We start from the raw sequence: 25973 nt of genomic DNA, 5'->3' as shown, positions 1-25973 counted from the left end.
GGACTATTCTACCTCATCTACAGAGGGAAAACATTCATTGACGCCTATGTAATTTCTCCCTTTAAAGTATGAATATATAGGCTACCGCAAACGAGATTTACCTTTTTAAGCTTAATTACTGAATCTGATAGTGGCGGTTGTTAACATAAAATGACCCTGATTAAAAGAGAAATTGCCCTTCGTATCTTCTTTTCTGCCCGTCGAAGGCGCAACATTTACTGTGACATCACCCTTTTAGTATGAATGGTGGCATAATTGGGAGAGGAATCTCACCTCTACCACCTTCAGAGGGAGTAGCAGAGGCATTACAGAGACGAGACAGGATCGGAGGAGCCAGCACGGAAGAGAACAGCGGTGTGTATGTGGAGCTCCAGCTGTTTCTCTAAGTCGTGCTTCTGCTCCACCATAAAGCACTGTGAATTCACACACTGGAAAACCAATATTATGCCATTGTGGAAATCAGTATGAATGTACAAAGACGGAATGATTGCAGCTTTCTTATGACGCTGATGTTGAAACGCACTCTGTAAAGGGCTACGGTGACGTTTCAAGGAGTGCATGTGTGAAAGGGGGTTTAGTCCTAGTCTTAGGCAAGTCATTGTTTTTCTTAAAAGAGGAGTGACTCATTTGAACGGATTGATCCCAAATGTCCAAGGCAGTCAGGAAGCTGAGCTTAGACATTACAAAGTGCCTTCAGATTCCCTTCAGACACAACAAAATGAGCGTCAACCAGTATAAATTGCAGGAAAAAAATGCATGTCCCTTAATTACAAAATAAACTTTTATGTATAAAATTAAATAGCAACTGGTCAGAGCCACATAACACAGTGCACACTGGATAAGAATCAATGATCAGAGAGCATGAGATTTTGAAAGGATTGAGCATTTAGTTGATGTAAAAGCTTTTTTTCAAATCAGGAGGAGGAGGTTTGAATGGTGAATGCTGAATTAAGACTAAAGATGTTACATAGAGAAATATGTTTATGTAACTAATGTTTGCTCAGCACAGGTTCTCAAGTGAAAAATAAATGTAAATGAATAAAGACAATGGGTGCATGAATGGAGGTGCAGAGAGAGTGAGATGGAGGAGGGTGCTGTGTGTGAGGAGTTAACACTGCTCAGGTGTGTGTATAATGTCTGTGTGCAGAGAGAGAGAGAAAGGCGAGATAGTAGCAAACAGGGCAGCTATCAAAAGCCACAGGCTGCTTTAAACTCCATCTCTGTTTCTTCTACTCTCTTATTCTTTTCTCTCTTTTTTTTCTCTTATCGGCCTCTACCTCTGTCCTCCCTCTCTCTCTCTCTCTCTCTCTCTCTCTCTCTCTCTCTCTCTTGCTCTCTCTCGCTCTCTCTCTCTCTGTGCTCCCTGGCCATGCTGATGATTGACGGCCTGAGGGTTTTAATGGGCACTGGAGAGCAGGAGCTGAGGTCGGGGTTGTCATGGCAACTAGGAGAAGGGGCCTTTTGCTGCTGCTTCACCTGAGTACTGTGGAGCCTTGTTGGCTGGTGGAGGCAGGCAGCCACACACACACACACACACACACACACACACACACACACACACACACACACACACATATATACATACACAAACGCACACACACGCTGGTCACGCATACTTACATGCCAGCACCACTTCCATTCACTTTTTCTACTCACGGTGAGATGCCCTGCCGTTCATCCTGCTACCTCTGGCCTCTCTCTTCCTTTTCACATTTTCATTCCCCCTTTTTTTTCGTTTCTCTGTTTATCCCTCAGTAGGTAATGCTCAAGCCATGACTGGTTTACTCAGTCTGTGTGTGTGTGTGTGTGTGTGTGTGTGTGTGTGTGTGTGTGTGTGTGTGTGTGTGTGTGTGTGTGTGTGTATACGACATTTAGCTATAGTGCCATGCCATAGTTCTATCACAGCTCATAATCACACAGTTTACAGGTTCCTTTTGAGGTTAAAGTGTCCCTTTGTGTTTTTCAGAGATCATTCTTAGTCGTATACTGGTACATTGATTTTCCTATTGGGTTTCAGTAGTACAAGATTGAGTAAAACACACCTATACCGGATATTGGTCGAATAATTTGTTAACACACCTGAGTGCAGGATGAGTCATCAGATATTTGAACATTTTAAAGGTAGAGAAAATACAATTATTCTAATGTAAACATACTCCGCTAGTGCTTTATTGATATATATTTGACAAATAAAGGCAGATAGAGAATAAACATTTAACACAAGAACACTGGATTTAACAAGGAAAAGGATTTTTTTCATTTGGCGAGACTCTAAGACACCCCATTACAGTTCATACACCAGCGTATTACACATGACCAGAAGTGTAATTCTACAATTCATTTAGCAGACGCTTTCATCCAAAGTGACGTAAATCAGAGAGTACAACACAAGCAAGGATCTAGATAGAAGGAAACAACGTCAGTAAGTGCGAACGAACAGCTTTAGTTCTGACAGGCAATGCACAGAGGAAAAGCACAACATTGACTGCTGTTTGTCAGAGTTCTAATCAGCATCAAAAGTATACTAAAATCGTCATTATCAAACAAAACCATCATCATCATCATTATCATCACCAGTAATACCATTAAGTGAGTAGGTGTTCATGAAAGAGATGGGTCTTTAGCTTTTTCTACAAGGTGCAAATCGAATGGAGTTTGTAAGTTCGTTTTACCACCAGGGGGCGACAGAGAAAAAGAGTCTAGTGAAAGACTTAGGACCCTGTTGGGAAGGTAAGATCAGATGCTTTCATTGGCAGAGCGCAGTGGGCGGGAGGGAGTGTAGACCTGGATTATAGAGTTTAGGTAAAGAGGAGCCGTTTTTGTTGCTGTTTTGTAAGCGAGCTGCAGGGTTTTAAATTTGATGCGATCAGTAACTGGTACCCAGTGTAGGGAAGTGTAAGACGACCCTAACAGGTAAAGAACATCACCTACCAATCGGCCATTGGATAAAGGACCCCTTCGCACACACACACACACACGTTTTTATCTTTCTATGACTGTTTGTGATTTGAACTGGTCCTGGGTTTGGTCTCAGTGGCTCTTTTTTTACAAATAGATTCTACAACAGCACTATGAAGCACCAATGTAATGTTAGGTTTACCAACGCTGCCGGCTTAAAGGAATCTTGACTTGTGTTTAAGGTTTCCCCCTGCTGTAATCAAATGGTTTAATATGATATCAACATTATGAATTATTTTTGAGGGGCATTTAGCTGTATTAGTCTTTACCTTCTACTTTGGTAGATATGTACACACATCACACAGACACACACACACACACACACACACACACCTCCGAGAAGAACATAAGCATCTACACTAACTGTGTCCGACTCCTGTGGATACATCCATAGTCCCACTCCGTAGGTCTCTCATGATTTGTTAAGAGGCTCACAGATTCACACACCCTGAACCACCACCTACGAGTGCAGTGTGATTGAATGTGTGTGTGTGTGTGTGTGTGTGTGTGTGTGTGTGTGTGTGTGTGTGTCCTGACTCCTGCCTTCCTGCTTGTCCATGGCCCCGGGGCCTGTTAGTTAGTGTCTGGGCACTGCGGGTCAGCCGACGGATGGAGGGATTGTTTGCTCTGGAAGTGAGTGAAGCTCTTGTTACGTGGGGGGAGGGGCTGGAGGAGAGTGATGTGTGTATGTGGATTTCATCGAAGGCTGTAATAGTTCAGTCGTAAAATTTTTTCATGTAAAAAATAAAAACTTTGACAAAACACTTCTGTATTTCAATTATGGTTGTGCAACAAGCCCTGGCTTCCCTGTATAAGACCTATTAGGCTCCACATCCCCATAACTGAAAATCTTTTCTTTGGGTGACTGTTTTGCTCCTCACATCACGCTAGCCATGTGTGAATGTTGAGCTCTGACAGAGCAGTTATGACCGAACGCTAACAGTCTGCCTCACCGCCTCGGAAGAAAACCAAAGACTGTCACATCTGTCATCTCCCCTATCAAAAAATCGTAATAATTAGGAGCAAAAACAACGGAAATGTTGGCTAAAATATATATTTAAAGGCAATATCCAAACAGGGTGTTGCATGCAGGCATAAAGAAAGCTTTTTATAAATACAAATTCTGCTATGCTGATTTGCTGCTCAGAGTTCTACAAAATCTTCATAAGCAAAATAATAGCTGCTTCAAGTCCCTCAAAAGTTTGACCCAATGAATTTTGAGCCGCATTTGTCAATAAATAAAAAAGTATAAAATAATTAGATAAGCATGATAAGAACTTTAGACAGAATCTATGTTAGAAAAACACTATTTTGACATTATACTTTGACATCCTGTTTGTTAACATGTAGGAGGCGGGGCTTTTGACCTATACTGCTGACAGTCAGCAAAGGGGCTCCACATGTTTTGGCTTCACTTTTGGGGAGTGGTCATATCGTTCATCTTCTTATACTTTCTATAGTTTTTGACATTGGGGAATATTGTGGTTCACTCAGAAGGTTGTTTAAGAAAACCAATTGCACATTTTCACGTAGTTTTGATTGGTCGTTTGGAACATGATTCTATGCATTTGAATCCTTGTGGTTGTAACTCTACCTCTTTTGAGACTTCATATATATTCATCATCAGCTCATTCTGAAAAAAACATATTGATATATCTGTCTGTTCTGGTCAGACGTTGCAGCATTCAGACTTGTACAAAGTCTTTCAGTTTTTCCTAATGTGCATCTTGTTTAGATAGTTTTGTGTATTTTGTCAAATCACAAATCGCTCCGTCAAGATAATCACTGTTTCATCAGTTGACTGTAATTGCCCTGTTTGTTACCAATTTAGCAAGTGAATAAAACGTTTGAATTTGTGCAACATAAGTAATGCTCATCATAACTCTTTTATTGTTAAACTCAGTCAATAAAAATATTTTCTAACACCTTTCAGATCGCTGTTGCTCCATCTAACATGAGGATTAAATTTTTTTTATTTTTTTTATTTTTTTTCAGAGTGCGGCTGCTGCTCCCAGTCCAGTAATGGGCAACATGCCACCCAACGACGGCATGCCAGGAGGACCCATGCCCCCGGGCTTCTTTCAAGTAAGAAAAAAGGAACTTTCTAGCTGACTTCATCCCCTTACCCGCCCCCAACTTCACCCATTGCACAGCCCCTCCCACAGCCATAACTAAGCCTATCCTTCTGTCTCCTCCTCCTTTTTTAGCCTCTTTAGCCGTCCTAATCCCTGTCCAGATGTGTTCCCTCCTCTGTCTCTCTGCCTCTGTCCCATATGTCCAAGCTCAGGCTGTCAACGCCTGTGCTCTGTTTGACAAAACTAACTGTTTTCTTAAGAGTTTGTCTGCTACCTTTATCTGCCGATATATGAAATGTTGCCTCAGTGAAAGTTATAGTGGAGAAAAGAGAAGAGGACAGGAGAGGAGAGGATAGGAGGCTATTTTCTCTGGTTTGTGTTGCTTCACTAATTCCTCCTGTCATCACTGTTCTCTGAAGGCTGTCTCAGAGGCTGACGAGGTCACACACACTCTCTCTCTCTCTCTCTCTGTCTCTCTCTGTGTTTCCATCACTCTCTCCTTTCTCCCTTGTACACAAACATGCAAGCACACAAGCCTAGTTTGACAGTTTGATATACATTAAACTAGTGACACTTTCAGATTTGAGGTTTTAAAATGTCTGCAACCTCTGAAGATATTCACTCGAGTGGCAGAGGCGAAAAGGGAAATGAAAACTGTATTCTCATAGAGCTGTTGAATTACTTATGATACTTCGTAATTGCTGGAAAAAAAAATCAGATTTCTTCATCTTCTATTAGTACCAGTGCAGGTTTTTAAGAGAACTAACATGTCTATTAAAGTAATGGAATGATATCTGGCTGCGTCTTTTGAGGGAGCAATACAAGCTGAGGTCTTTTGATTGAAGAGATCATTCCATGAACAGATCAGTCAAGTTGATCTCATATTAGTTCTTAAGCAAAACTCTACACCTGTGACATCCTATGAGCATTTAAATCAGCAGTTCAACAATTCAGGAAAAAAGCACATTTGCCTTTGTGGTACATTTAAAGATGTCTGCAATATAATGTACAGTTTGATTGGCAGCATTTGGTGTTGTACAGTCGGCATGTTGATGTGTGCCCAGTTTGCTCGTGTGTGTGAGTGTGTGCGTGTGAGTGTGTGTGTCTGTGTGTCTGTGTGTGTGTGTGTGTGTGTGTGTGTGTGTGTCTGTGTGTGCATGCAGCGGTCGTAGAGAATGTTAATGATGTATGAGCAGGCCAGGGAGAGAGCTATCTGATGGTTTTGCATGAGTGACATTGCTTTCCATAAATAGACCCTGTGTGCTGCAGATAGACAGACAGACAGACAGACCGACAGATAGACAGGATGAGCAGAGAGGAGAGCAATATTCACTCTCTTTTATTCAGTCTGTGCTTAGCTCAGCTAATCAGAGCAGCAAAGCGGGCAAAGGTAAAGAAAGCAAAAAAAACTGTCAACATAATGCGGCACAACAGAAAATATTCTCTCTACCTTTTCCAAACTTTACATCACATTCTCTTAAATCAAGTACAGGACAGGGTTCCCAGAACAGCAGCATATGTAAATGTGTGTCCATATGGCATTTTTCAACCTTCAGCCAACATTAAAACCACACACACTGCTGAGGTAGCTGCACTCCCTGGTGAATCTAATGTTTGCGGTCTGCGCTGAAAGTGCAGGCTGCTGACTTTTCTGCAGTTCATTTAATCATTCAGGTGAAGGGGGCGCAATTTTTTTTTTTTGTGTGTGTGTGTGGGATCTTTCCCTCCTCCATATTTTTTTATTCTAACACTGTTAAGTTTCCACAATTGTAGTGTGCAAGAGTACAAAGGATTCAAAGCAAAACAATATGTTTATGTTTTCTATCGCAAATGATTATATCCACTAAAAGGAGGTATTTTTTGTGCTTTAATCATTTAACTTCCGATCAGCCTCTTTTAACCATCTTTTCCCTCTCCTCTCTCCTTCACATGCCCGGCCTCCTTCTCCATGACATTTCATCACTCTCTCCATTTCCCTTGTCTTTGAAACTATTATTTTCTCGCTCTCACACACTCTGCTTTAGTGACGCATGCTTACTCACCGACTCAGACGTGTGTGTGTGTGTGTGTGTGTGTGTGTGTGTGTGTGTGTGTGTGTGTGTGTGTGTGTGTGTGTGTGTGTGTGTGAACTGTTCTAGTGTGTTTTGTGAGTGTGTCTGTGCTGCAGAATTCTTCCAATTTGCACTAGCAGGGTAATTAACATAGGTGACCCCAACACTGTTATTGGCTACAGTCCTAGGAGGGAGGGATGAGGGGGGCAAAAAAGACGGACAGTGGAGGGAAAAGGAGATGTAGGGAAGAGGAGGAGGGCGTCTGCTTCCATGCTCCCCTGATCTGTAGCTGTATAGGACGAGCTGGATGTTTGGAATATATAGGTGGGGAGACAGAGGAAAAGAGCAGAAACAGCAGGGAAAGTCTGTGTGAGTGTGAAAATCTCTATACATTGGGGTTGGTAATCTTCCTCTCCTCTCAAAGAAAGTCCATTGCTGCTGCATCATGGCCCTCTGGGAAGGACAAGCAGAGGGGGAGATGAGGGGGGCCAGTTGGGAGGAGAGTTAATGACAGAGAGATGGAGGAAAAGAAAGCAGAAAGTGGAGGAGAGGAGAGGACACTGAGACATCAGGGAAGTCCTTTAGAAATGGTCCCCTTTCTCTTGCAAAGAGAAAGCTGACAATAAACAGATAATTCATTCACCAATAAAGATGGAAATTGAAAATATCAAACAAGATTTTTATCAAGTAATTGAGGAATTTTTTTTTAAAAAGCACTGCATAAATAGGAGTGTTAGGCTTTAGTCTTCGGGAAAGCAAGTGAGGTCAAATCTGCTATTTAGAGATTTTTATGCTCCATCTGTCAAATAATCCCTCTTTGTTGACCTTATTATCTGATCTACACACGCTACGCCAGGTACAAGGAAAAACTTAATGCGCTCCATTAAATCTGTTAACCAGTTAGGGTTGGGCAGTCCTCTTTCTTTTTTCTACTGAAATGGCTCTTCATGCCAAAATAATGATCCAAAGTCAAGGGCAATATGTTTTTTACTGCAGGTTATCGCATCTCGTTAGGGACAACAGCAGGTAAAAAAAAAAAAAGCAAGGCAAGAGGATGAGATTTGATTAAACGTTTAAGAACAAGCAACCCAGGTATCAAAGGCAAAATTTAAGAAGCTGTTCAAAGCTGACACATGGCAGCGACAAGTGGAATAAGGGAGACACCTGCTCACGGTGTCTTTATCAAAGGTATTTGATCTCAGGGTGGCTTGTGGTCAGTTGATGAACAGAGGTGCAGGTAATTAACATGCTGGTAGCTTTAAAAAAAAGTGATGCTTAAAGAAAGGTGGTTTGGGTCAAAGGTTTGTGTTGTTCTCTTAGTATAGTGTGTGAGCGATTGTTTACATCTTGGGTAACAAGGTGGTTTTCATTGACACAGAACAGCACACATTTCCCAAACTACATATATAACAATGATTTTAACTTCTCATGAACCAGTCAACAAATGACACCAAAATAAAGCTTTGTTAGGCATTTAAATCTCCTTTTTTTTTAAAAATCAAATCTGAAGTACCGCCGTGAATACCAATCCAGGAAAAGACAGACGAGATTGTGCAGGTAAAACTTTTCACTTGTGCTTGAACCTTTTGAGCAGACTTACTGCCTTTGACTGTTATCGCCACTGCTTATCCTTGAGAGGACGGCGACATAAAATGACACAGCGATTCCTGAATGAGACACTTAGAAATGAGAGGCATTCCTCAACATTTGCTTAGCCCATTGTCTGCCTGAGCTAGTGGAAGACTTTGTAAAAAAAAAACTAAATACAGATTTCTATGTCGCCTTTGTCGCCTGCTTTGCATTCTTCATTCCATTGCAGCACTTTTCTGCTATGGTATCAGTTCAAAGGAGGATATAGGAACTGCCTTGAAACACACACATAAACACACATTTTCCCTGTGTGTGTAGGTGAAACTTCAGCCGTGAGCGCTGAACGCTCCTCTTCGCTCAGGCAGGGATCACAGGTATATATAAATCATTTGGTGGCATCTTAACATGTTTAAACGGCTGTCAGCGTTTCACGGCCGTCCTCTGGGGAGAAAACACCCCTGATAGCGTGTTGTGTTCATCTGAGAGCTGATGTGTTGCCATGCTATATACCATGAGCTAGCAGGAGACCACTGCTGCCACCGCCACTCTCTCTGGAATGTTAGCAAGCGCGCGCGCGCGTGCGTGTGTGTGTGTGTGTGTGTGTGTGTGTGTGTGTGTGTTTCTGTTCCTCCTGGCTTTGTTTGTTGTGTTCACTGATGCAGGCTGCTTTGTGTGTGTGTGTGTGTGTGTGTGTGTGTGTGTGTGTGTGTGTGTGTGTGTTCAGCGGTTTGATGATAGTTACACACTGCCCTCTAGTGTTGTCAGCTGTAAACAAAAGACGAAAACTCCTCCATCCCCTCTACTCCCTCCCTCTGTTCGTGGTCCATGAGGGGCAGCAGTGTAGGTCTTCCTTAGCTGAAATGAGTGTTGTGTTGGGGGCAGGGGGGTTGCGTTGATGGGCTTGTGGTACTGTGCCAAGCTGTTATCTCCTTAGCCGGGTAGAAAATGATTTTATTAATTGCTTCATTTAACGCTCCGGGTTCCCCCCCCCCCCCCCTCCCTTCCTTCTTCTTCGTCTTCCCCCCTTTTCTACCCGTATACACAAACAGTGTCGTGCAACCGCACTCGCTCACACACATTCCAAGCAAGCAACTTTTCAGACTCGCCCCGCGCGTACACCTCTTTCCCTCTGCCTCGTTCAGCAGGGACCTGCAGAGAGAACAGTGCGGCCATAAAGGCCATATGCTGGCCCATTCAGATGTAATAGCAGGAAGGCCCAGGGAGACCCAGCCAGAGGAGCAATGCTCCATTATGGCACATTAGAAGAACAGGAGAATGAGTGTGGAGGGAAAGTGTGTATTTACTACATTGCAGTGACAACATGTGTTCACATAGCCTGAACCAAAGGGAGATAGCTTCAGTTTCAGGACAAAAAAAAGTCTCCCTCTTAACATAAAGTTTTACATTTTAGACGTACTTGTGTTTAAAGTATGCCTTTGTTGAGGTCATGGTTAAATAAGGCTTCAAAAATGAAGTTAATTTAACTCAATGTTCTCCTAAAGAACATAATCCAAGCATCATGTGTGTGTTTGTGTTTAGTGGAGAAGCAGACTGCTGCAGCTGGATCTGTGCAGCCAAACCCTGCAGGGGTGTCTTGTTAGACACACACACACACACTCAGATGCGTGCACACACACTCTCAGACTGGCACATCAACAACAATAACCTCTGAGGTCAGACAGAGCTAGCGCAACATTAGCCCCAGCGTGAACCTGCTGAGAGACAGAGCGAGCCAGTACAGCTGGTGTTAACCAACCAAAACATGCACACACACACACACACACACGTACACACACACACACACACACACGTACACACACACACATGCGCGCGCGCACACACACACACACACACACACACACACACACACACACACACACACACACACACACACACACACACACACACACACACACACACACACACACACACACACACACACATACACACACAGAGGCAGAAGAACAACAGTAGCAGAGTTACAAACATCATATCTGTGAACACTGTGTTTGCTACTAAATAAAAAAATTCCAGATTCCAGATCATTGATCTGCTGCTTGGTATGTTGTTGTTTAATAAGTGGTTATTATGACTATGAGTTGAGGGGCAACCCCACAATTCAACAAGGCATGTCTATGTGTTATATTAAATCCATGAATTAATGCTTATATAAACTGCTATTTGTTTTTATGAGCATGTACAACTTCATCTCTCCCGCCAAAACCAGCACTCGCTTACGGCATACCTGGCAGCTGTCTTTGGGAACACATGAATTTCACGCTGTCAGTCAGGCATGTTTATTTTCCCACTGTGGCAGCACCCAGAGGTTCCTGGTGTTCGGCTCTGTCGGCACTTCACGGTCCCAGCCATGACAGCAGAGCAGTCACACAGAGAGGGTGGCACAGCGGGCAGTGTTGAAAAAGGGAGGAGGAGACAGAGGGGAGTGTAGAGGAAGAGAGAGGGAGACACACAACAAGAGAGTTAAAGGGAGACTTTGAGGGAGAAAGGAGACAGTCCGTTACTATTAAAAAAGCTTAACTCTTAAAGCCAATAGATGAAGAATTAAAACATTTAAAATTTGGCATCCATTTGCCATGACTGGCAGTGACCCACACTGACCCAACATGCACGGGAGCACTCAAAACTGGTTAATTGGAGCACATTAGTCTGCGTCAATTTTTTAATAGACTATGTTTTCCCAAAATAAACCTTAATGAAGATGTTATAGTCTCATCAAGTTCATACAGGTAGTGGCTTTAAGTCATGAATTGGACAGAATGGTAAGTATCTGCTATTTGAGGCTGATTCAATTTGATATATTTTGGTATTAGACTGTTTGTAAGATGTATCTATTTCAATTCTACATATTATTTGAGTTATTTATGATCAATGAACATATTAGAAATCAAATGCAAAATTAAATACTGAGTCATCAATTCCAGCCTTACCATGTTTCCATTTCCATTTGTTTGCATGGAAAAGTGAACGCAAACATTTAGTTATACCTGAAGAGCAGAGTTTTGCTGAGTGTGTGTTTCTAAGATAATGTTCCTGTAAGTAATCCCCTAATCCTTTAGCTTTTCACTGTTATGTTAGATACTCACCTGTTGAAGTAGAAGCCCACTTCACCACACACACACACACACACACACACACACACACACACACACACACACACACACACACACACACACACACGTGTAAGCCAGCACACACTCCGCACCTGAGAGGGAAGCATTCTGCTTTCACCTGTTAAAAAAAGAGAGATTTCATATTGACACTCGTTGTTGCTCGGTTGCACAACTTTAAACACACATACACACACACCTGAAATGTTACCTGATAGGTGAGAGCTTGACGGAGGCTCTGGCAGACTCCGGTAGATAAGCCCGTTCTGGCAGTGGGTGGTCCCTCTTTCTAAGTATTGATGTTCAGGTGGTAACAGTTCTCTGCTGGAGCAGCTGCTGCTGGAGTCAGACGAGGTTACTGTAAAAGAAAAACAAAACAGGCAAAGAGGTCAAGGTCTACACAGTCTTCTGATTCTTCATTCACTTTAATGTACTTGCACAGCGTATGCTCTGATAGACTAACGTCAGAGGCAGATGATTCCCTCCCAAAGTGATACCACTGACTGAGAATCGTCGCGCCAGGCTGGATGATTTCAGTTCTTTTCAATCAAGGATTCATTCTTCTGTTTTGCTACAATCATGTTTGATTGGGTTGAAATATTTGGCAGTTCTATGAAGAGTAAAATACCAAAATAAAGCTTGCTTTGGCCATGTCTGTAGACCACAAAGCAGCACTGCTGTCAAACTGAATTAGGAAACACCCTGGTGAAACTGTGGCAAAAAAAAGGCAATTTAAAGTCTAGACTTCTTGAATTGATCTGACCTCATCCTGGCAGTTAGCAAGTCTTGTACATAAAAGCCACTGTGGCCCTCTGCAAATAAAAATGACAAAACTTCTCAAATGTAGAGATAGAAACCATAAAAACCAATTGGATAGGATAGGTGCACTCTAGTTACACATAAGAAATAGGACATGCTATAATTACTCTTCAGTTGTAATGCAATTAAAGCTGCTCCATTGTGTATTTAGTATTTGAATCTTTTTGACAATATTCTTCCACAGAGATAATTTGCTCCAAATACCTCTTTACACAATAATCTGACATAGAGAAGCATAATCACATCATTGGATTTGGCCTTCTGGTCATTGTCTTTATCAGTCAAACATGTTCTTTTTAGCTCCAGTTTGTTGAAGTACCTCTGAGGACATAACTTTATTTACCTGGTGGTCTCTAAGCAGTCATTGTTTCTTTTTTCCCTCTTCCATGTCTTGCTGGTCATTATCACACCTTCATACCATAACCATCTATCCTGACTTAAAATATGTTTTATTGTCTCAGATGTTCAGCTGTGATGAAAAAGCATCAAACCTGCACATTGCTGTTGATTCGTAGCTTATTCAAATCATAGGATGAAAAACTGGATTCTGCAATATACCGCCAGAAACATTTTTAACAATCTAGGTTCAAATGTTGTGAGAATGTGCTTCGTAAGATTTACCTTTTTAATGAAATTTAAACTTGTTTTATGTTCAGTTAAGCCAAATTCTACAATTTTCATTCCACTACTTCTATTTGTTATGAGACTGGTCACAGAGACACTGTTTCTGGGAAAAGAAATTGCTGGAACCCTGGATTTTAAAAATGTCAACATCAGCATGCTTAATAAAAGAAGTCCAAAGTGAAAAATGTATTTGTTTGTTTGTTGTTTAAGTGAAACAAGCCTCTAAATGTTATAACCCCTTACAGAACTTTCGGGGAAAAGGGGAAGCGTTTATTTTTTCTCAGAATATTTCAGGGAATTTTTCTTAAAAATTCTTAAATTAAATAGGATAGTTGAAGAGAGACAGGATTTCTTTGGAAGGCAGAGTGAGGGATGTCCTGCACTAAATAGTTGTTGATTTGGGGTTGAACCAGCGACCAGTGCAAGGAGGACTGTAGCCTCTGTACTTGGGGCCCCTGCTCTACCCAATAAGCTAAACCAGGGCCCTTCATGCATTAAATAAGAATACTAAAATACTCTTCAGAAGCCGGTTTTAATCAAGAACAAAAACATTTTTGTGTAGCATCATTTTGACACCTTTTTGAACTTTCTTCACCAGGGTCCTCCAGGATCTCAGCCCTCCCCCCACACGCAGCCTCCCCCACACAACCCTAGTAACCCCATGATGGGACCTCATGGACAGGTAAGACGCAAACATTTACACTCTTTCCTCATCCGCTGTGTTTTTGTCTAGTCACTGACTCGCTCGCTCACACAACAACAGTGTACACAAAGCACACGAGTCTCTTGTGCTAACAGGCAGGACAGGCAGCATCCATGATGGTTGGTTGGATAAATAATTTAGCTGTGTTGGCCCAGCTGCAAGGAGCCGAGGTGCATCTGGAGGGCCTTCTCACTCCCTCAGCCCTGCACTCACCATCCCATAGTCCATCAATAGAGCATTAATATTGCAGCAGAGCCTGACATAGTGCAGCTCTTCGTGCACAAACGCACCACAACATGGTTAAAGGAGGAGAGGAGAAAGAGACGAGGGAAAGGTAGATAGGAAAGAAGGAGAGATGGAGGAAGGGGGAAAAGAAAACAGTAGTAAGTTGTTCTTTCCTTAAGGAATAACAAGGATTATATAACTTGTCCTCTGCTTGCCCCAAACACACACACACACACACATGCATAATTACCACTGTAATCCAGTCTCCTGTTGTACTTGTGTTGTCTGCTCTTATCTCTGTATGAGATGCATGCTCCGTGACCGAAACACACAACTCTTACACAATCAGCATTCTAATCAGCGTGTTTCCCCTGACGCTAAAATAGTTGGATTGAGTTTTGAATCCATTTTTATCATGTGACACACTGTCTCACTGGATGTGTGGGTTTGTAGTTGCAGGAGTGTAGGTAATTCTGAAAATGTTTATTGGGAGCTGTGCATTATTTATGAGTTGTGCACTGGGTCTGGATGTGGGTCTCAGTTTTAGTCCATGCTCTGCTGAAACATCTGGGTAAATGGCACCCTCATTTTCTGAAAATGAAACCCACACATGCACAGCTGCAAAAAAAACATGCACACATTGAAATTAGAAAACAAAAGTCCTCACATCCATTATGTTATTTTCTTGTTCCTCCAGCTCTGACACGTGTTGTTTTTCCAATCCAGGTGTCTTTCCTGCATGTACTCTCCCTCTTATCCGTCCTCTTTTACCTTCATCCTAATGGATTTAACCACCTGAGGTCTTACTTTCCAAACTTAACTACAGGCCCCTCCTCTTAAAGAAATGTAACACAACTACTACAGTACATTGTTCTTAAACACAATAGCTCCCCCTGCTGACATACAAAGAGAACACCTAAAACAAGGCCAAGTTACATACGTAGTAAGTGTTTTTGAAGCCTTTTGTGCCTTTTGTCATTATGCACAAATATGAGAGGACAGTTGGCCTTTCATCTGAGGCTAATTCACTTTTTGAGAAAACATCTGTGTATTATACAAATTAAATCCACTTCATAGAAAATGGACCAGGATTAAAGGATTCTGGTTATTAAGCTGTATGTGTAAAGTACATACACTGTGCTAATAATGACAATGGTACACTGATACATTTACACTGTAGTGTTTGCTGCACTTTAGAAGTAATGCATTTGTGTATTAATTCTATCTCTGTTGATTGCCTTTGATGGTTAGTTAAATGATTTTTGCTGCATTTATTTCACAAACCATTCTACACAGTAACATTGTTTGTATAATTCATTTTCATCAAATGTTGTGTAATAGAACAAACCTAATTAATTCTTCATTACAACTATCATTAGTGAAAATGATTCACTTTCGTAATTGATTTCATTCATTTTAGTTGTTGCTTATTCAATATGATGTACTTCAAAAAAAGAAATTTCATTTTCTAACAAGTAATCCTGTCCTGATCGTCATTAAATAAAGGAATCGTTGTCCTTCTCTTGTCCTTCCTGCAGCCCTTTATGTCTCCACGGTACCCGGGCGGCCCCAGGCCCTCCCTCCGTATGCCAAATCAGCCTCCTGGGAGCATCCCAGGGTCACAGCCCCTCCTGCCAAACAGCTTGGACCCCACTAGACCTCAAGGTATGGACAAACAAGTGGTGTTATTTCAGAGAGGCTGCAGTTTTCCGCTCTGCAAAGTAATCTTATATTGGCCTCTGAACAAGAACGCTCTCTCCTCATTTAAAGAACCATTATTGATCTAAAAAGAGCTGCCATAACAAGCTGCGCTCTGTGTGTGTGTGTGTGTGTGTGTGTGTGTGTGTGTGTGTGTGTGTGTGTGTGTGTGTGTGTGTGTGTGTGTGTGTGTGTGTCACCACAGGACATCCAAACATGGGAGGTCCAATGAGAATGAATCCCCCTCGAGGCATGGGAGGCATGGGTCCACAGGTAGGTAACACTTTTATTACTCAAACAGTCCTTAAGAGTAAAACACACAGATCTGTAAATAAATCAGAGAAAGTTAGGACACTGGATGATGTCCTTCAGTAAAATCTGACACTGCCAGAAAGAAAAACTTGCTTATTGGATTGTCAGTTTATTAACAAAAACATTGTGTGGTTGCCCCTCATTAAGGTCTACCATAAAAGCAGCTATAATATCAAACCAGCTGGGGGGGAAATGCATGCAGATAATCCTGCTCTGCTGAAGACACATTTTGGTTCTGTCAGCCTTGTAATTTCACCACTAAATATCAGAAAGCTCGGATGATTAGCTTGGCTCTGACCAGCCCTTAGCCACTGCCAGCAGCCGTTCTACATGTTAAATCCTACTTGTCGACTCCCACCTTGGGGACAAACAGAGGCGGAAAACTCTGGCTGCTGAGCAAGCCGCCACCAACGAATTTTAAACTCAACACTGCTGCCAAGTTTGGCACTGTTGGTTTCCTTTTATCACTTTAATTTTTGTCGTTGTTATACATAAGATGCTTAAACAACAGTGTCTCTTTGAATTACTATTACCAGCCAGCTGCTTCATCATGCACCCAACCACCTACCGCTCCAACATCACCTCACACAAAGACACAAACACACACTCACACACTCACACACTCTCCCTGTGCCCCTCGGCCCCTCTCTGTGCCACCCTGGCTCGGTGACTTTGGCAGCTAGCGCACCAGCAGCTGGTGTGGCATCTGCTCGACAAGTGTAATCGTCTGCTGAACAAAACTCTTCATCTGAGTGAAGCTGCTCTCTGGCCTGCCCCCCTACTCTCTCCCTCTCTATATCTATTTCACACACACACACACACACACACACACACACTAACACGCATTCAAACGCATCCACAGACATGTAAGTGTGCCAAACCTGCCTGCTGGGCAGCCAGGAAAGAATACATGCAAACACACAGAGGGGAGCATCCACACATAGAGACACACAACATATAGACATACACAAACACATTAATAGAGCTCAAACATCCCACAATTAAACAGTAGTTTGTGGGAGAAATGATGGTCGCTGGCCTTCATTAAGATTCAAACCTTTAGACGGAGCAGGTGTGAGATGGCATGCTGACTGTGTCTCTAATTTGCAGAACTACGGCGGAGGGATGAGACCCCCTCCAAACTCCATGGGGCCAGGGATGCCCGGCATGAACATGTGAGTTAATTGAAAGAAAGAAAAAAAAAGATCAAATTGATTAAAATAAATATATGTTTTTATAATTTTGTTGCAAGAGAAAAACTAGTGATTAGGGTTGTTGTTGGTTTTTTTTTAACAAACAAAGATCTGTCTTGTTTTTTTTTAGCAATTTCTTTCAATGTTATTGACCCGTATTACAATATGCAAACATTACTCATAGGTTCTCAACATAAATGTTAACATGTGAAATTATTATTTTTTTTACATAAATAAATGGTAAATAAATAAGTGATGAGAAAACACACAGCCGCTTCATTAATGTAGAGATAAAAAAAAAAAACAGTATGTAACAGAAAAATACTTTTTTTTCTCAAAATGTCACAGAAAGGTTTAGTTCAACAGTTCTATCACTTTTTCTCTAGTGTTGCTACTTGTTTGAATAGTATTTAGTAGTATTTACTCACCATTCAGTATCTGAAAAGACGGGAAAATAAAGAGAACTTGGATCAGGATTTTGGTCTCTTAAAATATACATTCAAAGCTCCTGTCTTGAACCTTATTATGTTGATTTTGGCGCCCCCTGTGGACAAATGGGAACCTCTTAGCTCTTTGCTGATCTTTTCTTGTACATTTACAAGTGAGTCCTTTCTTTTAAACATCCAATGTATCAATCACCGTTAAACTTTGTTAGTAAACAATGTAAAGAACGGCTCTACAAAACCTCATCTGACACCTACAGTGGTTATAAACATTAAAAATACCTAAGTACAAAGTAATCGTTGTAAGTCCTGATAGTCTCAATTGCATAAAGACGCATCAGGCTTAATTTAAGTCTGTGTTTCAGAACCGGCTAAAAGATTCACTGTTGCTTTAAATGCACTAACTTGGCCCCACAGCTCAAGTGTCTTCTTTGCCAAATATTTTCTTTTACCTGTCTCTGTTTTTTTTACCCAGGGGCCCCGGTGGAAGAGGTCCATGGCCAAACCCCAACAGCAACTCAGTGAGTCACTCTCTCCTACACCTATATCTCCTACATGACTGACTCTGTTTATGATAACTGTGTCTCATGTTTTGTTTCACCTCGGGTCTTTTCTCTCCACAGATAGCTTATTCATCTTCATCTCCAGGCAACTACGTGGTAAGTGTCCCATCATGGACTCGTGTTCCACCACAGGCCATAAATTACATGTCATGCAGTGATATCTTACCGGCACGCTGCCATCTGAAGTGCACTCAGAGCTCATTTCTCTTTTTTCTCTTCACCCCTCAGGGCCCTCCTGGGGGAGGCGGCCCACCAGGAACTCCCATCATGCCTAGCCCTGGAGGTGATTTATACACTCCTGTTTCTGGTTGATACTTTTATCTAGAATTCAGTGAAGAAAGGCTGTAGAAACATCAAACCTGATCTCTGTCAGAATCACACGTCTCTTTGGGAGGGGGAGAGATATGAAAGAGGATTCAAATAAGAAATTGAGCTTTTAGGTGTAAAAATGGTTCAATACTGCACTTAGCTTAATTTAGTATTTAATATGACTCAAGCTTGATGAAGAATTTGCTCCTGCATGTTTGTGTTGTTAGTTTTCCATTTAAGCCACATTCTGAGGCATATTCCACGACGCAGGATTTTCAGTTAGCGAGGTAACTTCAAGGATAACTTCAGTACTAAGAAGGTGGTTCACTTTTTTTCTGGAAAAGATCAACATGTTATGGAAACTTGTGCTGAACATCTATCCTCTTCCAGTTTATGATTTTGCAGCAGGTTATGTTTGGGTTAACAGATTAATTTGTACAAAAATGATCTACTTATGAGTTAGTTGTCTTAATCACAGAGGCCTATGAGCTAATCGAGAGAGGGAGTGGAACCGGCAAAAACATTGACTTTAATGTCTGATTTTTTTTACATGAAAGATATTCATGAAAAATATAAATTGTGCATTACTGACATAATCCTACGACAGAGACCGAACAAAGCACCAAAGCCTTGTAGTCTATTTGTTGTACTTGTATTATCTTTTTTTCCCATTTTTATTAGCTCCATAGCGCCCAGTTTGATCATGTCGAGGCTGCAGCTGAGACATCTAAAACTGTCAGACACGACTTAACAAAGACTTCTGAGCAATTACTTCATGTACTGGAATAAACTGGTGATATTGTCGTGAGATCTATGATGCACTAATGGTGGAAATTTATATTATTAGCCTTAATTTGTGTGTTCACACAGTCAGAGATTTTTATTTTTAAATTCCTTCATGCATGTTGCAAATGCAACCGTGTTGATTTCACAGAAACTTTTCGTGGACCTGTCACATTGATAACCAGCGTCGAGTGACTGCTTCATGTGATCTTTGTTAGGATTAGTGAAGCCAAGTAGCCATCACCTGAGTACGTTGAGCTCATTTTATAGTACCGGCCTGGGGACAGCATTCTTTTGTTGTGAGCTCTGTGTTGTCTTTGTCAGTCTGTAATCAAACTAGTGATCCATCGCCGCCTTTACCCATCAAACTAGCGTCTCTGTAGAGGATTAGCTGAGAACAAAACATTTCTGGCAAATCTCTTGTAAATGTTCTGCTTCTGCTGGCCTGTGGAGAGCTTCTTTTTGTGTCCACTATTTATTATTTATATACATACCTCCATTGTGATACGTTGCCGGGGTAACCTTTTGCACAAAACGCTCCAGCTCACACGTACACTGGGAGGGGAAAACATATTTCCACTGCACTGTCGCCAAGACTGTGCACATACGTACATAGACACAAACCTACAAAAATTCATACATCGTTCTCAGTATTGCCTCCCTTCTCCTGTCACGACTACACAAGCTGGATTCAGGGACACTAACAGGCAAGACATCACTGCCCCGTTACTATATCCATATCCTCTTCAGTCTTTCTTTTATTTCCTATTTTTTCTCCTGCTATTGTTGGTCCTTCACATGCAACTTTTTGTCGACAATGTCAGATCAAGGTCACCTCATCCTTCTGAATCGTTTCAGGACAGACAGTCGGATGCACTGGGAGCGATGCAGCTTGTTCAGGTTGTTGCTAAGTTGCCAGGCTGTCCACATAAGAACTCTGTCTAATCTCCTGATTGTAGGAAGAGGAGATAATGGGATTCTTTTACTGCACAGTACAGAGAGAAACATGTAGAGTGATTGAGGGTCAGATTCACTGAAATCGTGTCCTGGCACTTAAAAGAGCATACAGGAAGTATCTGTCTTGTACAGATGAAATAAGACCACGTCTGGGCTGTGACTAAAAATGCATTGTATGAAATTAAACTGAAACTAAGTCAAATACCGTGAAAAATAGTGTCAATCCTGTCCCTCCTGTGCAGCTTTGCATAACCCAAACCCACTGTACATTTTCAATTTTTCAGAATATTTGGATATAAGAAGTCAGAGATATCTGTTTCTATTTGAGAGTCAGACAAACAACAAAACAAACTGCTTTACAGTATCCTACTGCTCCTCGTTCACAGATTCAACAAACTCAAGTGAAAACATCTACACAATGATGAACCCAATTGGCCCTGGTGGAAATAGACCTAATGTAAGTAATACATGTTAAGCAGCTTTAAATGACAATCAATAACTACAGCATGGGACGTTATTTGATTTTTGTGCCTAAAAATATACTTCTTTGTCATGCTATCTAACTTCACTATTTTTCTTCAGTTCCCAATGGGACCAGGTCCTGATGGGCCCATGGGTGGAATGGGTGCAATGGAGCAGCATCATATGAATGGATCACTAGGTGAGAAGACAAAGATAGAGTAACATTTGATATGATCTAATGAGTACACTGAGGGAAACCTGTTACTTTCTTTGAATGAAGGTGATTAGAGGGAAGACTCTGCCCTCTTATGGCCTGTAGGGGAAGTGTTGTTCTTCCTCCTTTGAATAAGGCTAAAACAGCTCAGTGGAGCAGTGAGAAGGCCAATTGATCCCTGGATGTTGGATCAGTTAGGCTGGTGCTCATCTGTATCCGAAACAAATAGCTTAATTAAAAGCCATTACATGTGAGAGGGAAGGCTTGTACGTACTGAACATGTAGGATTAGCAGCTAACCTTTACCTCATAATGATTTCTCCCTTTTCTATTTGTGATCACAGGCTCTGGTGACATGGACGGGTTGCCAAAGGTAAGACTTGCCTTTCAGTCTGTTTGTGTATTTGTCTCTATGTAAGAAGATCTGTGCTCTTATTTGTGTTTTTTTTTCATGTGTGTTGTAGAATTCTCCCAACAACATGGCGGGCATGAACAATCCTCCCGGCACTCCACGGGACGATGGCGAGATGGCAGGCAACTTTTTAAACCCATTCCAAAGTGAAAGTGTAAGTATAGAATGAACTATAACACTTAAGCTGGGACTACTTGAAGACTATATAAAATCATATTCAGCTTGGACAAGGGAAAAATCAGAAATTGAATCACTTCATTCTGTAGATTACTGTTGAATCTGCACAGAAGATGGAAGGATGGAGGAAAAATGTCATTCATCTAGCTTAATAGATATAATTATAGATCAAGAAATTCAATTCCTTTTTTGTGTGTGCTCATTTGACCTTGAGCAAGTGTGGAGAAACGTAGCCCTTCCCTATATGGCTTGAATCAAACTAAAAGTCAGACTTTGTATGGGTGTCGAAGTTTGTCTCTTGGACCAAGCTCGTCTACATAAATTGTATGGCTTTTAGGAAATGTATCATTTAAAAGGTCAGAGAAAGTTCTGCTATGAGTTTACAAACACAAAACACTTTTTATAGTGTAAAATCCCAGAGCTTTGATGCTTTGGCATCTTATCTTGCACTAAGGATAAAATCAGGGCTGGCCTTAACCTACTGACCAGTAGTGAAAAATCTCACTCTGTAAAAACTGCATGCGCTCTTTGCAGCACATGAGTTCAAAAAAAATCATTCAAAACCAGGCTTAAAACCATGCTGATAGTCAGTCATTTTAGTCCAGTTTTCCCAGCTTTATCAAACATACAAAAAACACAGCATGCACAAACACCGGCATGGAAACAGACCGCATCATATGCTTTCTCTGATGCATGGAGAGATTGTCATAAAGTGATTAATATGAGACTGACATTTTGCTACATTGTCTTTACTTTGATCTGACATTCCTTAACATTTTCTCCTTGGGCTGGACTCTGCTTTGCTTGCTGCTGGTTTACTGACGTAGAAAAAAAAAGGAAAGGGTTAAGGGTTATGTTTAATGTATGCTGCAGAAGGAGTTTAGTCAGTTGAACTACTCTTATCTTGTACTCAGAAGTATAAGAAGTTTAACATAGTTTTCGCTTATCTTTTCCCCCCTCCCTTTCTTTTTTCTCTCTTTACAGTATTCACCCAACATGACGATGAGTGTGTGATTTTTTTATTTTATTTTTTATTTTATTTTATTTCTTTTTCATCTCCCCTTATCCCAATCTTCCTTTCACCATCCAACCCTGGTGCGTCTTGCATTACCCTCCTTCCTCCTCCTCTTCCTCCTCCTCCTTGTGTACGGTGTGCTGTGCCACACAGCCCCTGGGGATGCCCCTGGACAGCAGGATTCCCCTCAAGGCCCCCCACCCCAATGCCTGTAAAATGGGTGTAAGAACATGAAGAGGCCGCCACGCAACAGGATGGGTCTTATCTTCTTGGCTTCTCATCGCCTGCCGGGCCTCGACACGGGTCCTAGGACAGCAAGAGCCCCGGAACTGCTCACAGCCTGTCTCTCCTAAAACCCAAAGCCTGCGCCCATTGGTGGCATTCAAACCCAGTCCAACTGCCCATTGCATCAACCAACGCTCCTATAAATCATGCTGATCATAACTTATGAGGGCATGCAGTTGTTGACTGACAGAGGTCAAAAAACTCTCATTCAAAAACTCTTCTCCTTTGACGGGAATAGTTTATAAAAAAGGAAAAGAAAAAGATGAACTGATAAAGTTATTTTAGGACAAGAATGGTTTTCATTAAATGTTTGTATTTTTTGTTTTATGATAGTAATATTATTGTTATAATTTTCATAATTGATATTATTCTACTAATGTAGTTATGGTTTCCTTTAAAGGGCACATTTAATCTCAGCAGCAGCATCAACAATGACAGAATAAGCACACACTCGAAAAATGCACAATGATTTTCTGTTTACATGATTATAGGTTTTATTGTTGTTTGTTTTTGCTTTTGTGTCAGTGGGTTTCACTTCTCATACTTCTCCTTTAAACTTCCTCAGTACCTGTAGCTCGAGTGTTTGCCATTTAAATGATTGTAGCACCAGTTCAAAACTTTGAAGACTGATTGGGATAATCGGAGTAGAATATTCCGAGAGGTTTATAATCCCGGTTTAAACTATCCACACATTACAAACAGGCTGTTCTGGTACAAAGTGTCTGCTGATGATGGTATGTCTTGCTATCTTGTCTTAAAAAAAAGCCTCATTCTCACAGCTTTCTATGTTTATATTGTCTAGAAGTGGCTCAGGGGCCAGTTCTCTTTCAGTCACAGACAGAGCAAGAGAGCATCTCTTCCGTGCATTTTTGTCTCGTCTGTAAATATTACATATTTAGCTTGTATTGTAGTTATTTTATTATTTGTTATTTACAAGTTGTCTGTGAATCCCAAAAAAACGTGGTTCCTTCCCTTTCATCACTGCTGACTCCAAGCGGCATTGCTTTACCTCCCAGGATGCATTCTGGTCTCCTTTTGGACTCTGTATATGTTGTGGGACGTCAGATTCACTCGAGCCTATTTGGAGCCTATTTTCTTGCTTCGAGCCGAAGTCAATGTGGGATCCACTTTGAGACTGACTGAATAACTGCATCCTTGGGGTTCACATCGACCAGTTCCTTCAGCGAGTCCTGTATAAACGGGATAATGGATCAGGGTATTGCTGGGCTGTAGCAGCACTGATGATGGGTGCAGATGATGCACCTCGAGGGGGGAACTGACCATGCAGCCTCGTCGGTCTCAAGAAGAGGAACTATTATGGGATACTTTTTTAAAAGGATATATGTCCATTTTTTGTGGCTTGTTTCAGCAGATTGTTTTTAATTAAAAACTATTCAAATGAATAAAAGGAAAGCCCATAGAATCTGCACACAAAGAGAAGCATAGTGACATATCACGCTATTTAATTTGTCTCTCTCTGTACGTTATGTGCTCTCTGTCACTGTTTCAAAGGGGTTAATGGTCGCTTGAGGTATCACACTGCAGCACTTCTGTGTTCAAACCAACAATAATTAAAAAACCATTGTAGCCTCTCTGGGTGATGGTGATATACTTATCAATTTTCTGATATCAATGTGAACAGTTTGTACCTAACAGGGACGTCTCCAGGATTTGGCTGTGGGTTGCCTGGGAAACACTTTTCTCTCATGTTTTCCTTCGGTGTAGTGACACACGCCTCCCCCTCTTTCCTCCTTATCCCATTCCCCAAAACTTCTCCCTCTCTTCTCTTTAATTTCCTATTTTTTTGTAAATACTGTATAATGCATTTTGATATCATTGACATGTTTTGATATGTCAGTCACTACCAATGAATACAGCTGAAAGTAAATTATAAATAAATCTGTCCATGTTTTTCATAGAGAACGGATGCGCTGACTATTTGGCTCATGTGGCTAAAATTTCCATAAAAATGTATAGAATACAGTTACACAATAAATGCAGACTGTATGCTAAAGATTTGTATGTTAGGGAGGATAGGACAGAGAGAGGACAGGACAGAGAGAAGCAAACAAACTGTGGCGTCCTCGCTCTGCCCTTGTCTCCTTATATCTTAGTTCAATATTGCTATTGGCTTTCAATAATTATTTCGAACCATTTTTCCAAAGGGCATCGTCTCACAAAAAAACATGTGACCTCTTATTGCAGTTTTTATTATGAAGGATTTTTATCGATTTAAGAAAAACTTTTAAAAAGGTAAAAATACTTATGAGAACCTCATTTTAAATTAAGAATAGATCAAAAAGTAATTGTGTCTTTTGCTATTCGCTCCTGTTATAGCGTTGTATAGATTGAAGCTCTCTCACTGATCCTCTCTCAGTCCTCTGTGTATATCGATCGTTGGCCATCTCTGTACTTCTATTGTGATGTATAATACTGTACCATTAGAAAGATTTGCTGGTCGGGTGGGGTGGTTATGTTGAGTCGGGGAGGGATGGGGGACTCAGGGGAATGGGAAATGAATGACTGTCCTGTACCGTTCATGGCCCTTTCCGATGACACGGCAGTATTCAATATGAAGCAGTCTGTCTCTGGGGTTTGCTTTGTATTTACATGGTTGGATAGTTCAGAAACTTGTCTTAGGGACTTAGGTGTCTTGTGTAGGTAATAAAGATGTTCTTTGTATGTTTCTTTATATTGTAAAGTTTCTTTAGACTGAAAGAAAAACAGATAATTTGCTTATCAAAAAGAAACAATGCATCAATAATAAATGTCATTTGATTTTTCCTTGTTGTTTGACTCTCTTCCATTTTGCTTTTCACCTCCACTTACAAAAAGAGAAGTTCTACACAAAGCAGGTATAATCACATTAGCCTGAAATGTAAATAATGACAATTTAAGCATCGGCATGATGTATGATGAACCTCAAGGGACTTCCTCTTACTAAATGGTTGAAAAGGATAGAATTGCACAAACTATGG

General features: G+C 41.2%; 1 protein-coding gene across 2 annotated transcripts in view; it reads left to right on the top strand.

Annotated features, from left to right (window-relative positions):
- Window positions 1-25778, top strand: part of ssbp4 (single stranded DNA binding protein 4) — an 81919-nt gene extending 56141 nt beyond the window's left edge. Inside the window, exons 5-17 of one of the 2 annotated variants that reach the window (XM_020632124.3) lie at window positions 4954-5043; window positions 13844-13927; window positions 15712-15838; window positions 16077-16144; window positions 17294-17358; window positions 18295-18340; window positions 18443-18478; window positions 18611-18665; window positions 20818-20888; window positions 21014-21092; window positions 21451-21479; window positions 21571-21672; window positions 22864-25778. In XM_020632124.3, the coding sequence (XP_020487780.2) occupies window positions 4954-5043; window positions 13844-13927; window positions 15712-15838; window positions 16077-16144; window positions 17294-17358; window positions 18295-18340; window positions 18443-18478; window positions 18611-18665; window positions 20818-20888; window positions 21014-21092; window positions 21451-21479; window positions 21571-21672; window positions 22864-22944 (933 nt within the window). In that variant the 3' untranslated portion in view covers window positions 22945-25778. Of the gene's footprint in view, window positions 1-4953; window positions 5044-13843; window positions 13928-15711; window positions 15839-16076; window positions 16145-17293; window positions 17359-18294; window positions 18341-18442; window positions 18479-18610; window positions 18666-20817; window positions 20889-21013; window positions 21093-21450; window positions 21480-21570; window positions 21673-22679 lie in introns of both variants that reach the window. The other variant, XM_020632125.3, reaches the window with a different exon arrangement.
- The last annotated feature ends 195 nt before the right edge of the window (window positions 25779-25973 follow it).

Source organism: Labrus bergylta, chromosome 6 (genome assembly GCF_963930695.1).
Source record: "Labrus bergylta chromosome 6, fLabBer1.1, whole genome shotgun sequence".
NCBI classification, from domain to species: domain Eukaryota; kingdom Metazoa; phylum Chordata; class Actinopteri; order Labriformes; family Labridae; genus Labrus; species Labrus bergylta.
The sequence above is the reverse complement of the archived record's forward strand: the minus strand, read 5'-3'. Positions and strand labels throughout refer to the sequence as shown.